A 12,692-nucleotide genomic window follows, 5' to 3' on the forward strand; every position below is an offset into this window, starting at 1 on the left:
AGTCATGTAAAGACAACACCAAAGCAGAATACTATAGAGCAATATCTCTCATGAACATAGATGCAAAAATCCTCACCAACAGAATCCAACAGTATAAAAAAATTAATTTGTCATGACCAGTGGGATTTATAAGCAGTATGCAAGGATGGTTCAGCATAAAAAAAACAATTTATGTAATTCATCACATTAACAAAATTAAGAAAAAGAACCTATCAATTAATGCAAGAAAGGTCTTTGACAAAATCCAACAAGCCTCCTTAATGAAAACACTCAATAAAATAGAGGGGAATTTCCTTAACATAGTGAAAAGTATATGGAAAACCAAGAGCCAACATCATTCTCAATGGAGAGAGATTAAAGGGGTTCCCTCTGAGAACAGAAACTAATCAAGGATGCCCATTATCACATCTCCAATTCAATACTGTTTCAAATTTTCAGAGAGAACAATAAAACAAGAGAAGGAAATACAAGAGAAGGAAATAAGAGATATCCAAATTGGGAAAGAGGAAGTAAAAGTATCTCTACATGCAGATGACATGATAGTATACTTAGAAAACCACAAAGACTCAATGAGATACTCCTGGACATGATTGGCCAATTTAGCAAAGTAGCAGGATTTAAGATTAACATAGAAAAATGAGTTGCATTTATCTAGAGTGGCAAAGATAATACAGAAAAGAGTGAAGAAAAACAATACTCATCACAATAGCTAACCACGAGATTAAATAATTAGGAGTAATTCTAACTAGAGATACAAAAGACCTATAGAAAGAAAATTACAAAAACAGTACTATAAAGAACAAAAAGAGATCTGGAGCAATGGAAGAATATATCATGCTCATGACAATTTTACAAAAGGCAATCTACAAGTCAAGTGCAATCCCAATACCAGATACCAACTCCATTCTTCAATGAGATGGACAAGGCAATTTTCAATTCGATCTGGAATGGAAAGTTGTTGTTCTGTGCCATCCAGTCATCCGAGACTCATAGCAACCCTATGTACAACAGCCCTAAACCCTGCTCTATCCTGTGCCAATCTCACTGTCTCTGATATACCTACCCTAATTATTCCAGTCACTGAATCAATTCACATCAAGGGTCTTCCTCTCCTGTGCTGTCCCTTCACTCTCCTAAGCATGACGTACCTCTCCAAGGAATGATAATGCCTTGCAACATGTCCAAAATATGTCAGATTAATTTTCAGAATCCTTGCCTCCAAAGAGTAGCCTGGCTTCACCTACTCCAGGATGAACTTGTTTGTTCTCCAGGCAGTCCACGGTATATTCAATACTCTTCTTCAGCACCACAGCTCAAAGGCATCAATTCTCCTATCATCCCTAGTTATTGTTCAGCCTTCGGATGCATAGCAAGTAGTTACAATGACCATTGCCTGTATCAGGTGCACCTTAGTCTCCAGACTGACATCATTGCTCTTCAGTATTTTGGCGAGATCTCTGACAGCAGACTTTCCAAATGCAATTTGTCTTTTAATTTCCTGGCTGCTGGTACCAAGAGTGTTGTAGAGTCAAGCAAACTGAAGCTGTTAACAATCTCAATCTCTTCACCATCTATCAAGATGCTGCCGATCAGCCCAGTGGTGAGAATCTTTATTTTCTTGATATTGAGCTTCAATCTATATTTAAAGCTGCAATCCTTGACCCTCTGCAGTAAGCTCTTCAGGTCCTCCTCAGTTTCAGTAAGCTGAGTTGTGTCATCTGCATTACGAAGATTTGAGTTTACCTCCAATCCTCTTCATAGAACACAGCCTCGCAGATAATCTATTCCACATATAGATCGAAAAGATATGAAGATATGACACATCCTTGGCGCACATCCTTCACAATCTTGAACCACACAGCGTTTCCTTGCTCTGTTCTGAAAACTGCCTCCTGGTCCAAGTACAGATTTCACGTAAGAACAATCAAGTGTTCTGGGATTTCCATTCATTTCAGTCAGCCACAGTTTGTTGTGATCCATAAAGTCAAATGCCCTTTTAAATTTTTGTTTTTTAAACACAGATAGACATTCCTCTGGTACTCTGCTTTCAGCCAAGACTCACCTGACATTGGTGGTAATATCCCTAGTACCATGGACTCTTTGACACCTAGCCTGCACTCCAAGCAGTTCTCTGTTGATGTGCTGTTCCAGTCATTTTTGGGTAATCTTCAGCAGAATCTTGCTTGCACTTGATATTAATAATATTGTTCGATAATTTCCACACTCTGTTGGATCACCTTTCTTTGGAATGGGAAAAACATAGATGTCTTCCAGTCAGTTGGCAAGATTGCTCTCCTCCAGATTTCTGCCACAACTTGGTGAGCACATCTTGGTGAGCATCTGTTTGATGAAACACGCCATTTGGTATGCCACCAGTTCCTGGGGTGTTGTATTTTTTCAATTCTTTCAATGCATCTTGAATTTCCTCCATCATCACCACAGGCTCTTATTCATATGTTGTTTCATGAAATGCTTTTGTGTCTGCCAATTCCTTTTGGTACAAAGACTCTATACTCTTTCCATCTTCATTTGATGGTTGTTCTTCAGTTCCTTCCTCTTAAAAACTGCTGAACGAGTTCAGCCCTTTTGATTGTCTGACTCCAGCTCCTTGCACATTTCATCATAACAATTTACTTTGGAATCTTCTGTTCAATTCTTTAATATCTTGATTTCTTTCCTTTGCATTGGCTTCTTGGCACTCTAGTGTAATATTCAGAGTTTCTTCGGACATTCATCTTGGTCTTTTCTTCCTCCTCTGTCTTTGCAATGACATTCTTCCTGGATGATATTTTTGGTATACTCCCACAGCTCATTCAGTCTTCACTCACTAATCTTCAAGCCCTCAAACCTATTCCTGATGTGGTTTTGAAATTCAGATGGCATAGACTCAAGGTCAAAGTTTGGTTCATATGGACTTGATTTAATTTTTCTCAGCTTTGGCTTGAACTTGCATATGAGTAGTTGGTGGTCTGTTCCACAATCAGCACCTGGCCTTGTTTTCACAGCTGATACTGAGCTTCTCCAGCAATTCTTTCCACACATGTAATTGATCTGGTTCCTATGCATACCAACAGGTGAAATCCATGTGTATAGCCTGTGTTTATGTTTCTTATAAAAGGTATTTGCAATGAGTGTCATTGATTGTGCAAAATTCTATCATTCTATCTCCAGCTTCATTTCTGTCACCAAGTCCACATTTTCTAACTATTGATCCTACTTCTCTGTTCCCAACTTTTGCATTCAAGTCACCCATCAATCACTGACTGTAAAGTTTGGTAGAAGTCTTTTATTTCCTCTTCTTTGACTCCTGTTGGTTTTTTTGTTTGTTTGTTTTGTTTTTTAATTCTTTTTTATTTTATTTTGATTTCCATGTTGTGTACTGTTGAGTTGGATTCGACTGGCACAGGAGGAAACTGCCCCTCCTCCTCCCGCAGAGCATCTGGTGCCATCGGGATTACAGCACAATTTCTTGTCACTAGGTCACCAGAGCTCCCCTTCATGGCAGCTTTATTGTTGTTGCTAAGTGCCCTCAACTACGACTTCATGGTGACCCTATGAACAACAAATCTGAACCCAGTCTATTCCTATGCCATCCTCACCATTCTTTACCTACTTAAGCCCACCGCTGCAGTCACTGTGTAAATCCAGATGGTTTAGGATTTTCCTCTCTTTTGCTGGCCCTCCACGTCTTCAAGCATGATATACCACTCCAAGGAACATCCTCATTTGTCTCCCACTGTACTCAGGACCCTCTAGTAGGATTCCTTTGAGAGCAGCCAGCACTTGTAGCTGGGTACCATCTAGTTATTCTGGACTCAGGCTCATGGAGTTTGAGGTGAGATCTATGAACAATGGTCTAATTGCCTTGGTGCATCTTTGATTTTCTTCATTCTTCTTTGCTCTAGACAAGAGAAGGATCAATAGTAGCACATTAGGTGATCATGACTTCTGTTGTTGTAGCATATATTTGACTAATGGTGGTGTTCACTGGACTTCTTTATGTGTACACTGGGAGATGTAGTTGTTTGTACCTGTGTGGTGCAGGGTCAGCTGAGTCACCTCCTGCCACACGTGTTTTACCCCAGAATGGAAAGAGATCCTGAATAAGTAAAGCATTTATTAAAAAACAAACAAACCTGAAACAAGGTAGGAGACATCATACTTTAATTTCAAATCCTACTACACAGCTGTGGTAGTCAAGAATGTGTGGTACTTGTACAGTGACAGATACATAGATTGATGGAATGGATTTGAGAACCCAGAAATCAGCTCATCTACCTATGGCCAATGATATTTGACAAGGAGATGAAATCACTTAAGTGGGGAAACAACAGTCTTTTAAACAAATTATGTTGGCAAAATTGGAAAACTATCTGTAGAAAACTCAAGTAAAACCCACACCATACACAAAAACCAATTGAAAATTAATCAAGACCAAGAAGTAAAACCAAAAACTATAAACTTCATCATAGAAAAGCTTGGAAGAATACTAGAATCCCTAATACACAGTATGAACAATCTTCCAAGCAGAATGAAACATATACAACCAGGAAAGAACAAAATAGATGAATGGGACCTTATAAGAATCAAATATCTATCATAAATACGTTCCCAACAGGGTAAAAAAGAAACCCACAGACTCAGAAAAACTATGGGGTAGACACTTCACCAAAGAAGACATTCAGATAGCAAACAAACACATGAAGAAATGTGCAAATCCCTAGATATCAGAGATAGGCAAATCGAAACAACTATGTCATCTCATATCAGCAACAATAACAAAATTCAACAGCGCAACAAACAACAAATACTGGTAAGATTTTGGAGAGTTTCAAATCCTTATTCACTGCTATTGGAAGTATAAAATGGTGCAAACATTATGGAAGGTGGTATGGCACAGTCTCAAAAAGTTGGATACAGAAATAACATCTGACCCAGTGTATTCAGAATATACTCCAAGGAAATCAGAACCACCATCCAAAAAAGATGTATGCATACCTATATTTATTGCTGCATTAATTACAATAGCAAAGAGATAGAAGCAACCCAAATGCCAACCCACAAGAATGGAATAAAAAAAACTATGGTATATTCACAAAATAGAATACTATGCAGCACTAAAAATCAATGAACTAGAAAAATATCTACTCAGCATAATATGAGTATTATGCTGAGTAGAATAGCTCAGTCACAAAAAAATAAATACTATAAAACCTCACTAATAAAGCAGCACTGAAAATATTTGTTCTTCTGGGACTGAGTTAGTTAACTTAGAATAATAGTCTCCAATTCTTCCAAAGTTAGGTAATAATTTACAAAATCATTCCTACTGCATGCTATGTTGTATTCCATTGTATGAATGTAACATAATTTATCAAACTATTAAGTTGTGGTTGGACATCTGGGATGTTTTCATGTGCTTGCAATGGTAAATAACGCTGCCATGAACATTAGTAAACAAGTCTCAATTTGTGCCTCAGTTCTCATTTTCTCGGGGTATATTCAGGCAGTGGAATAGCTGGGTCATATGAAATGTCTATGTTCAACTTTTTGAGGAAGCACCAAACTGCCTTCCAGAGTGCCGACTAACAATGTATGAGTTCCTTTCTCACCACATCCTCTCCAACATTTATTACTTGCTGTCTAAGAGATGGTGTCTAATTTTTTTTTTTCTTTTCATCTCTCTTATTGACAGTGATTTGGAACATTTCTTCATGTGTCTGCTACTCAAATATCTTTCTCTGTGAAAATTCCTTCCTTGTCTTTTGCCGATTTTATAACTGGTTTTTCAGTCTTTTTCTTATGGAGGCCCAGGAGTATTCTGTAAATTTTTGTTATGAGATTCTTGTTTGAGCTGGTATTGACAAATGTTTGTTCCCAGTCAGTAGGTTTTCTTTTCACCCTGTTGGAAAAAGTTTTCCGTGCTCACAGAGATTAACTCTTTAGACGGTCTCATTCATCAATTTTATCCTCTTCAGATTGTGCATTTCTGGTTGCATTTGGCAGTCTCTTTATATTGTAAGACTAGGGTTTCTAAGCTTGATACTAGTTTGTCTCTTAGGAACTTGACTTGCTTTTCCTGATTCTGGGATTCCTATTATTCACATGTAATTCCTCTTGATGGTGTCCCACATTATTCTCAGCCTTTCTTCGTTTTCCTTCATTTTTGATTCTGCTTCTTCTACTAGCAGATCAGTGGTGACAAGTCTATCTTCTATTTTGCTGGTTATGTGTTCCATCTCTCCAACTCAGTTCATAATGTCCCTTCAACATGTTGACAGCATCTGAAACACTGGTCCTCATATTGTGGATTGTAGTTTCTTGTTTTACCAGAGCCTCTTGTTTATTGTATCTGCATTGTCTTGGATTGGTGTTTTTGGTTGTTGGGGTTTTTTTTGTTGTTGTTGTTTTTTGGTTTTTTTATGTTCCTCTTGGCTTTTGCTTGCAGAGTCCTGTAATTTTTTGAGTTTTTCTTTCACCCATTGAAAATATTCTATCATTGCTCTTTTGAATTCTGTGTCAGAAAGTTCCATCAGACTTTCTGGTTTCAGGAAATTCTTTGATATGGTGTCACTTTTTGGAGGTGACATCTTCTTTTGGGTTTGTGTTGGGTGTGAGTTAGTCTGCTTCTTCCTTAACATTGCTGTGGTAGAATTTTTCATGCCTGAGTTTTTAACAGGCTCTTGTTCTTAAAACATTGTCTCAGGAAGTCACTGCTCTGCTCCAGAGGAGGGCAGGACAGCTGCCTGAGTTTCTCGCTGAACTTTTGACTCAAGGGAAGACTTGCTTCAGTTGGGGAGAGATATGCCCTGTGAATTAGCAGCCTTCTCTGTTAGGTAACTGCTGAAGCTAAGCAGGTCCAAGGTGTCCAGGGCTAAAGGCAGCTCAATCTCTGGGAGGCGAAAGGAAGTTGTATCACCTGTGATATTGGTGTCCCTGGCACAGTTCAGAGGGGCAGCAGTGTGTCATCTTCCAGGTGGCAGAGCTGGGGTGTCCAGGTTTCAGGGCCAGATCCTGCAGGCACAGGGGCTAGACTTTTAGGTGGTGTGCGTCCAGGCAGGGGGTGGGTTGGGCATAGGGTTAGGTCCTTCAGGCAGCTGGTGAGAGTGTCTCAGTGGCGGGGCCAAGTTCTCCAAGTGGTGATTCTGGGGATCCAGGTGGAGGAGCTGGGGTGCTTCTAGGGTGTGGGGCCACAGTCACTATAGTGCTTTAGGCAGGAGAGCAGTCCAGGGCACACTATAGACAGTTGACTGTAGTATCCAAAGTGTTTTACTGAAGATCTTGGAGAACAGAAACAATCTTCTCAAAAACTGACTACCCATTCTCCATACTTATTCAATCTGTATGCTGGACTACATGGGGAAGAATATGGCATCTGGATCTGGGCAAGATTAATCAAAAAACTAAATAAAATATAAAGATGACTGGAATGTGCTTGCTGAAAATGAAGAGTATTTGAAACACTCACAGCAGAAGATCAAAGACTATAGCCTTTAATATAGATTGCATGTCACCATTAAGAAAATAAAAATCCTCACCAGTGAACCAATAGGCAGCATTATGATAGAGGTAGAAAAGGTTGGTACTCTTATTTTATTGAATTCACAATTAACACCCATGTGCCAGCAGTTAATCAATCAAAAGACGTGTTTTACTGGGAAAATTTGCTTTCAAATATCTTTCCAAAGTTATAATGACCATGGGTGTCAGTTTGAAGACTAAGGTGAGCCTGATTATAATCATGGTCTTTACAATTATTTCCTATGAAATAAATTTAAAAGTTAGATATTAAATAAAGATGAAGAAAGAAGAATTAATGCCTTTGAACTGTGGAGAAGAGTACTGGAAATCTCATGGCCTGCCAAAAGAACAAATACGTTTGTCTTTCAGAAGGTAAACTAGGGTGTTCCTTCTGGGCAAGAATGTTTAAACTTCTAAAATGATCGCTGGATGGTCAAAGACACAGAAAAAGACTCTTAAGAGATGGATTGATAGGGTGACTAAAAATGTGCTTAAGTATCTCAGAAATGATGAGGATGGTACACAATAGAGCAGGGTTCAGACCTATTTTTCATAGTGTTGCTATAATTTGTAGTTGACTTATTACCACCTTACAACAACAACAACAACAGTCTGGCCAAGAACCTCCTAAGTAAACAACAATTAATCTAGGTATATTGTTGGCAGATTACTATAAAATTTAATTTTGAATTCAAAGTAATAAGTATTAGATAGTCAGTGAGAGTTTTTCATACATACTTTGCCCCCACTAGTTGATTATATGAATGAAGTAAAAACTGGGATAGCAATAATATCCAGATAAATAATAATGAAAAAAAATTTACATGTTACTTGGTCAAATTTTATACAACTGTGTAACAAAAGCTATATTTATGACAACAATAAAGATGGAACATTTCGGAAGTAAGAATACGTTTGGTGGTAGGAAAGAGTAGGCATGATGAATGGAAATTTTAAAGATTATTACATATATATATATATATATATAAAATCTCCTTAGAAAAGCAAATTGTTAACATTTCAAAAGACAAAAAATGTTTTAATTATAAGATGTTGAAATAGACAATAAGTACTGACAGGATTTTGAGAGGGTGTCATTTTTCAATTCACCTCTTTACTCTAAAAGAATTGTTTTTCCCTTCTCTAATCTGATCCACAACAATAACCAATTTTGATTTATTTCTGAAAGGAAAGTTGAAAGGTAAAACAGAAACCAAATAACGAGTATGTGTTAGGGGATTGAAGGAGCTCATTTCAAACAAATTCCTTGAGACTTGTATTTTACACTCAATGGCATAGACAAGGATGGCTCAGATTTGCCTCTTCCTACTAATGATACCCATAATCACAAAGACAAGGAAAGAAATGCTTCTCTCTGCTTGTTAACTTGTATTCCTTTCGGGAAAAAGAGATGACAGTTTAGAGTCTGTTGCTTTACAGTCCAACGTGGGAAGTTTTAACTTGGGAAATTATAAAATAAAATCATATTGGGATTAAAGATACTTTTATAAACCTGTCATATTAATCTTTCTTCATAGCATGTTGGTTTAATTATGTGCCTCTATAGTCACATAAAGTGTCATTACAAGCATTACTATGTGTTGAGCACTTCTAATGTAATTAAAATACTGAACCTCCCATTTTTCTCAGGCTACAAGGCAAAATGATAGATTTAATAGAACTGTTGAGCATTGAATCACACAGATAAATTTTACTTTGCAAACAGTGTACAAATGCCACAGAGCTCTCCTACTTAGTAAATAGCAATGAATGATATAACTCTCCATTATCTTATTTCAAAATCTATTACTGGAAAGAGAACAACTTGTTAGTACCTGTCTTAGCAATTACTATGAAAGGCAACAAGCCAATGCAAATAAAAAAATGTTTTCTGAAGAGGCAACACAAAAGCAATAATTTTTCTCAATATAACACTAATTTATAAATTCAAGATCTAATTTCCAGAGGCATAGCAATTTCTGTGAATCTGTTTAGTAGAATCTAAACAGTAAATATCCAACAACTTCAGAGTTGGACTCTGCAAGTCAAATCTATGTGACCAAGAGTGACTTCTAGAAATAGGCATTTAATACTCACTTCCTTGTATTCATATGGAATTTAACAATATTTTGGTTGAATGTGTGCTTGATAAGACCTATAAATGAAAATAGTAAAACTGGAATCTGGTTCTATTTGTTCATATTGAATACCAAAAAACAGAGACTTAGGTTTCTTTGGTAATCAATATGAAAATATAAACTAAGGCTGAATGTGTGTTTCTTCCTTGACTACTTATGATATTCACTGTACTCAGAACAATGTGTATAGTGGTAAGAAGCTGTGCTATAATCTCAAAGGCACATGGCTCAAATATATCAGCTGCTCTCCAGGACAAGGATGGGCAATCTCCTGCCATGAAATTTACTGCCTCTGAAAACCCATTGTAGGGTCACTATAGGTTGGTTCCAAAGTGATAGTATACCATCAGTACCATGTAAATGTGTTGTGCTTTTACTGACCTTGCTGTTTTTTAAAATCTGAAAATCTCTTTCCCATTAATGTATTATGGTTAGTTACTAACCTCTTCGGGGACTTTCATGATTGAAGAGAATGCCATTCACTGCAAAAAGATTATAAGCTTCACGGAAGTTCACCACAATCCAGTAGGCATACAGTTTTGCTGCCCCTGTTAGAATTTGAACAAATAAATGTTATTCTAAAAAACTCAATGCTTTTTAATGCATCTTAAATAAGTATCAATGCCTATGGAAGCACACACCAGAGTCCAAAAGATTGCCCTTATTGGAGTCTCAAGCAAATAAAATGTATTATAAAATTAAATTATTTTCAATTGTCTTAGGTATCAATTTGCAAAAATTAGTTTGTAGTGCATGAAGCTAGAAACAGTCTTATAGAAATATTCTTTGGCAACCATACACATAAGAAAATATTTAAGGGTTCTTTATTTCTGTAATACCTTCAGTTCTTTCATTCACATTTGAACTCAACAATACAGCATTTCTTAGGTTCTATTCCCTTTCTGAATTTTGAAGGAGTTGGAAATTGAATAACAGACTTTAATATACTAGCTTCTTTACCATTTTATCATTAAAGTTTTTCTGTAATATTCTTTTTATTGATGTAGAATTATTCCTAAGGGTTTAAAGTCTTAGATAGTTTTCTTAAAAAATAAAAGGCATGAAACCTTGTCACTTCAACACAATCTCATATCAGTTTGAGAAAAATAGTCATGCTGGGTCTAATTTTCTTCTATATGGGTGGGCTGAATGAACAAAAGTTTGGTGATGTGAGGTGATAATTATACCCTGAGGCAAGGGCATCACATACTTGTATTTAGCAATTTATAGAGGTATATTTCTCAACAAGTTGAGTCACTTTGGTCTATCTTAAAGTTAACTGCACGCCCAAATGATATCAACCCTGAGACTTGAACAGAATTCAAATAGAACACAAACTATCCTCTCTACTCCCCGCCCTTCTTACAGCCCTTGCTCTGAGGTATGGACAAGCATCACTCTGCAATAGTGCTCACCATAGGGTGATCGAGGATAGAAGGGGGTGGTCTCTTTCTGGGGAATTTCTTGTACTTTCCCATAAAGCTCGCTTGTTGAGGCTTGGTAGAACTTCACAGAGTTGATAAGACCACAGGTTTTAATAGCATCTAGAAGCCGCAAAGTGCCAACACCATCAACATCTGCTGTGTATTCAGCCAGGTCAAAAGAAATCTGGTAAGAACAGAGGAGACAACAACATTAATGGAGAATTAAAGTTACAGAGCTAAGATTGAGAACAACAATTTTTGTGATTCAACCAATGTGAAAGACTATTTATATCAGAGATGGTGAGGGTGGTATAAGATACGAAAGGGTCCAAATCCATCATTCACAGGGTCACTGTGAGTCCTACTCAACTCAACAACTCAACTCAAGGCACTTAACAACACCACCACAACAAAAATATCAGAGTAAGAAGGGAGATGCCATCAACTTTCAACACAATAGGTACAAAAATACTTGATTAAACATAAATTAATTACCATTACAACATTATGATACTTACTTTTGTTACATCTTAGAATAGTCTTAAACATTCAGTAGATTCTTGATTTGCATGGCATCAAAAGTAAGTACAATAACCCAACTGGAAGATGAGCAAAAGGCTTGAATAGACATTTTTCCAAATAAAAAGCACAAGTGGACAATAAATTCATGGGAAGCTACTCAAGATTGCTGTTACTATTGCTCTTGAAAACAATGCACTCAAATTTTGTAAATAAACTAGCAGAACATAAAAAAAAAATCCCCCAAACCAAGAAAGTTACAGGAAGATATAGTCAAAATCTTTCTTAGGAAGCAGAAAGACAAAAAAAAAAAAAATAATCTAGAAACCTGTTAACCAAATGCTGTTTGGACCCTGAATGAATTATTTTTTTTACAAAAAGGAAATTTTTATTAATGTGAATAAAAAAAAGATTGCTGTTATTGTTGCTGTTAAATGCCTCTGAATCTGCTCACTTTCATAGCAGCTCTATAGACAAAAGAATAAAACACCACTCTCACAATCTGTTGTACTTTATCTAATTTTTGCAGCCACTGTGACAATCTCTTTTCCAAAGACTAATTCTTCCAAGGAAGAATTCGAGATACTAAAGAGGTGAATAGAAGATCCCAAAAGGTAACACGGGATGACAAAGAAAAATATTACAATGAAATGTGCAAGGAGCTGGAGTCAGAAAATCAAAAGGGCCGAACTCGTTCAGCATTTCTTAAGCTCAAGGAACTGGAGAACAAATGCAAACCTCGAGTTGCTATAATCAAGGATGCTTTAGGCAGAATACTAAATGATCCAGGAAGTATCAGAAGAAGATGGAAGGAATATACTGAGTCACTGTATCGAAAGGAAATGGCAGACACAGAAGAATTTCATGAAACATGTGAGCAAGAGCCTATGGTGATGAAGGAAGAAGGTCAAGCTGCTTTGAAAGAAATAGCAAAAAATAAGGTCCCAGGAATAGATGGTATACCAATTGACATATTTCAGCTAACAGATGCTGCCTTAGATGTGCTCACCAAGATGTGCCAAGAAATCTGGAGAACTACCACTTGGCCAACTGACTGGAAGAGATCTATATTTGTTCCCATCCCAAAGAA

At 36.9% G+C, this 12,692-nt stretch overlaps 1 protein-coding gene across 1 annotated transcript in view; it reads right to left on the reverse strand.

The window, feature by feature from the left end:
- GMDS (GDP-mannose 4,6-dehydratase) overlaps positions 1-12,692 on the reverse strand; it is an 844,904-nt gene that overhangs the window by 468,975 nt on the left and 363,237 nt on the right. The window contains exons 5-6 of the mRNA XM_006888703.1: positions 11,075-11,267; positions 10,103-10,207 (exon numbers count right to left, since the gene is read on the reverse strand). Coding sequence (XP_006888765.1) covers positions 10,103-10,207; positions 11,075-11,267 — 298 coding nt within the window. The remainder of the gene's footprint in view (positions 1-10,102; positions 10,208-11,074; positions 11,268-12,692) is intronic.

This window comes from Elephantulus edwardii, unplaced genomic scaffold, assembly GCF_000299155.1.
Source record: "Elephantulus edwardii isolate Elephantulus edwardi_28Jun2011 unplaced genomic scaffold, EleEdw1.0 scaffold00071, whole genome shotgun sequence".
Lineage (NCBI taxonomy): Eukaryota > Metazoa > Chordata > Mammalia > Macroscelidea > Macroscelididae > Elephantulus > Elephantulus edwardii.